The sequence below is a fragment of the Rhinopithecus bieti genome, unplaced genomic scaffold, assembly GCF_001698545.2.
Source record: "Rhinopithecus bieti isolate Rb0 unplaced genomic scaffold, ASM169854v2 scaffold_34317, whole genome shotgun sequence".
Lineage (NCBI taxonomy): Eukaryota > Metazoa > Chordata > Mammalia > Primates > Cercopithecidae > Rhinopithecus > Rhinopithecus bieti.
Genome location: NW_016814779.1, coordinates 1,185,697 through 1,188,734, shown reverse-complemented (window position 1 = coordinate 1,188,734; position 3,038 = coordinate 1,185,697). Strand labels below are relative to the sequence as shown.

Genomic DNA, 3,038 nt, shown 5'->3' with positions numbered 1-3,038 from the left:
GAGGGAAGAAGGGAAGAAAGGAAGGAAGGAAGGAAGGAAGGAAGGAAGGAAGGAAGGAAGGAAGGAAAAAAGACTATTGCAGAGAGTTGGAGAGTAAGTATCAAACTGATGAGTCACGTTGACTACTTAGGGCAGATTTGCCCTTGGTTGATTTTTCATGTGTTATATGAGTGCTTCCTTATTTGAAACAACATTGACAAAATGCCTAGTGTATGCCAGGAATAATTCTTGATACTAACATTAAAAATGTGACTAGAATTGGATACTGTCCTCAAGAGCAAAGAAGGGCACCTGGCATAGATTGGGAACTCAAAGAACATTTCATAAATAAACAAATTAATACAGAAGTTTTCAGGTTCCTTCATAACTTATGTTCATTTAGAAATTTCAGTGCCATAACTAAATCAATAAAATGAAATGTAATTCTAGAAAAAAAAAAAAAGGCATGATATTCCTAGGTCCTATTGACCATGTCACTTTTCTCACAGGGAAAAATAAAATGATTTTAAACATTAGAATTTTGTATTTAGCAATAATTTTTGCATGTTTCAGGATACCTAAGTAACAATCTTCAGTGGAAACTTGTTTTGGGGACTTACTGTGCAAAAATGTGTGTGTGTGTGTGTGTGTGTGTGTGTGTAGGCCACCCAAGCATTTAGTATATATATTCTTTAGACAAAACGAACTGGAAAATGGGAAAAATTAAAGATAGACAAAGGAGAGATGCCAGTCCACCTATAGATTTAACTTACTTTTATTTATTTATTTATTGACAGGTAACATGAGATTATGATTAATAATGTAATCTATTTTATCAAACTAGGAACAATCACCAGCGAATTACTTAAAACATCTCTGATGACAACAGTTACTTTATTAATAACAAGTAAAGATGAAGGTGAGTAATGATTCATTTTTCTACCATTTTAAAAAATACATAATTCACATAACGTAATAGTCACCCTTTTAAAGTGTACAATTCAGAAGTTTTCAGTATATTAACAAGATTGTACAGCCACCACCACTATTAATTTCAGCACATTTTAATCTCCCCAAGAAGAATCTCTGTATCAATTACCAATCACTTCCCATATCCCCCTCCCAGCCTGCGGTAACTATTGACCTCTTTTATAGATTTGCCTATTCTGGATATTTCACATAAATGGAATCATACAATATATGACCTTTTGTGTCTGGACAGTTAGTATGATGTTTTCAAGTTCATCCATGTTGTAATATGTATCTGTAGTTCATTCTTTATTATCACTAAATAATATTGCATTTTATGGATATATCACATTTTGTTTATCCATTTATTAATTGATGAACATCTGCATTGTTTCTACTTGCTAATGATTATAAATAATGCTGCTATGAACATTTATGTGCAAGTTTTTGTCTGCCCATGTTTTTCATTTCTCTTAAGTATATGTCTTGAGGTTGAATTGCTAAGTCACAGGGTAACTCTATGTTTAACATTTTAAGGAACTGGTTTCCAAAGCAGCTGTACTATATTACTTTTCCACCAGCAACATACAAGAGTTCCAATATCTCCATATTCTAGCTAACACTTGTCTGTCTTAATTATATTTGTCTCAGTGGGTGTGAACTGGTATCTCTTTGTAATTCTGACTTATATTTCTCTAATGATTAATGATGTTGAACATATTTCATGTGTTTGGTAGCCATTTGTATATCTTCCTTGGAAAATGTTAGCTCAAATTATTTGTACGTTTTTTTAAAAATTTGGCTATTTGTCCTCTTATTGTTAAGTTGTAAGAGTTCTCTCTACATTCAAGACTAGACCTTTATAAGATAGATAATTTGCAAATGTTTTTCCCATTCTATAGGTTATCTTTTAATTTTGTTGATAGTATCTTTGGAAGCCTGAAAATCTCTGATTTTCATGGGGTAGAATTTCATGGAGAAGAGTTGAGTCCTGTTGACCAATGCTGGCTGTAGATGTTGCAGTTTTCAGAGCATCGCATTGATTTGCTGAGCATACTTCTCAGATGTAATGGTTTCGCCAGATTCAGAAAGCTGCAGTGGATCTGACAGGCAGAAGACCACCAAACAGTGACCATGACCTTTATTTGGTGCAAGTTTGGCTTTGGGAAGTGCTTTGGAGCTTCTCCTCAGTCCAACCACTGAGCTAATTGTTGCCAGTTGTCATACAAAATCCACTTTTTGTCACACATCACAATCAGATCAAGAAATGGTTTGTTGTGTAAGAATAAGAGAAGATGACACTTCAAAACCACGATTTTTTTTTATTTTCACTCAGCTCATGAGGCACCCACTTATCCCCTAAACGGCTGTAGAATCATTGAGGTTTCAGTTCTTTGGCAACTTCTCATGTAGTTGTTAGAGAAACAAGCTTCAGTGATTGATCTCAACTGGTCATCGTGGCCTTCCGATGTCTGGCCACTAAGCTCCTCATCTTCAAGGCTCTCGTTTACTATGCAAAACTTCTTGAACCACCACTGCACTGTATGTTCATTAGCAATTCCTAAGACAACTGCTTTGTTGATATAGTGAGTTGTCTGCGCTTCTTTTACGACTCATTTTGAACTCAAATAAGAAAATCGCTTGGATTCGCTTTTTGTCTAACATCATTTCCATAGTCTAAAATAAACACAAAATAAACAGCAAGTGATGTCATTAGCAAAAAAAAAAGAAACCGGAAATGCCCATCAAAATTGTATATAACATGGACGGGTGCAGTGGCTCATGCCTGTAATCCCAACTCTTCGGGAGGCCGAGAAGTGTGGATCACTCGAGGCCAGGAGTTCAAGACCAGCCTGGCCAACATGGTGAAACTCTGTGTATGTTTATGTCTCTACTAAAAATACAAAAATTAACCGGGCGCTGTGGCACGCATCTGTAATCCCAGCTACTTGGAAGGCTGAGGCAGGAGAATTGCTTGAACCTGGGAGGTGGAGGTTGCAGTGAGCCGAGATTGGGTCACTGCACTCCAGCCTGGGTGACAGAATGAGACTCCATTAAAAAAAAAAAAAAAATATATATATATATATATA

The 3,038-nt window shown here is 35.8% G+C and overlaps 1 protein-coding gene across 2 annotated transcripts in view; it reads left to right on the top strand.

The window, feature by feature from the left end:
• Positions 1–3,038, top strand: part of EMCN (endomucin) — a 125,582-nt gene that overhangs the window by 43,292 nt on the left and 79,252 nt on the right. For both annotated transcript variants that reach the window (XM_017852374.1, XM_017852375.1), the window contains exon 3: positions 824–898. In XM_017852374.1, coding sequence (XP_017707863.1) covers positions 824–898 — 75 coding nt within the window. The remainder of the gene's footprint in view (positions 1–823; positions 899–3,038) is intronic.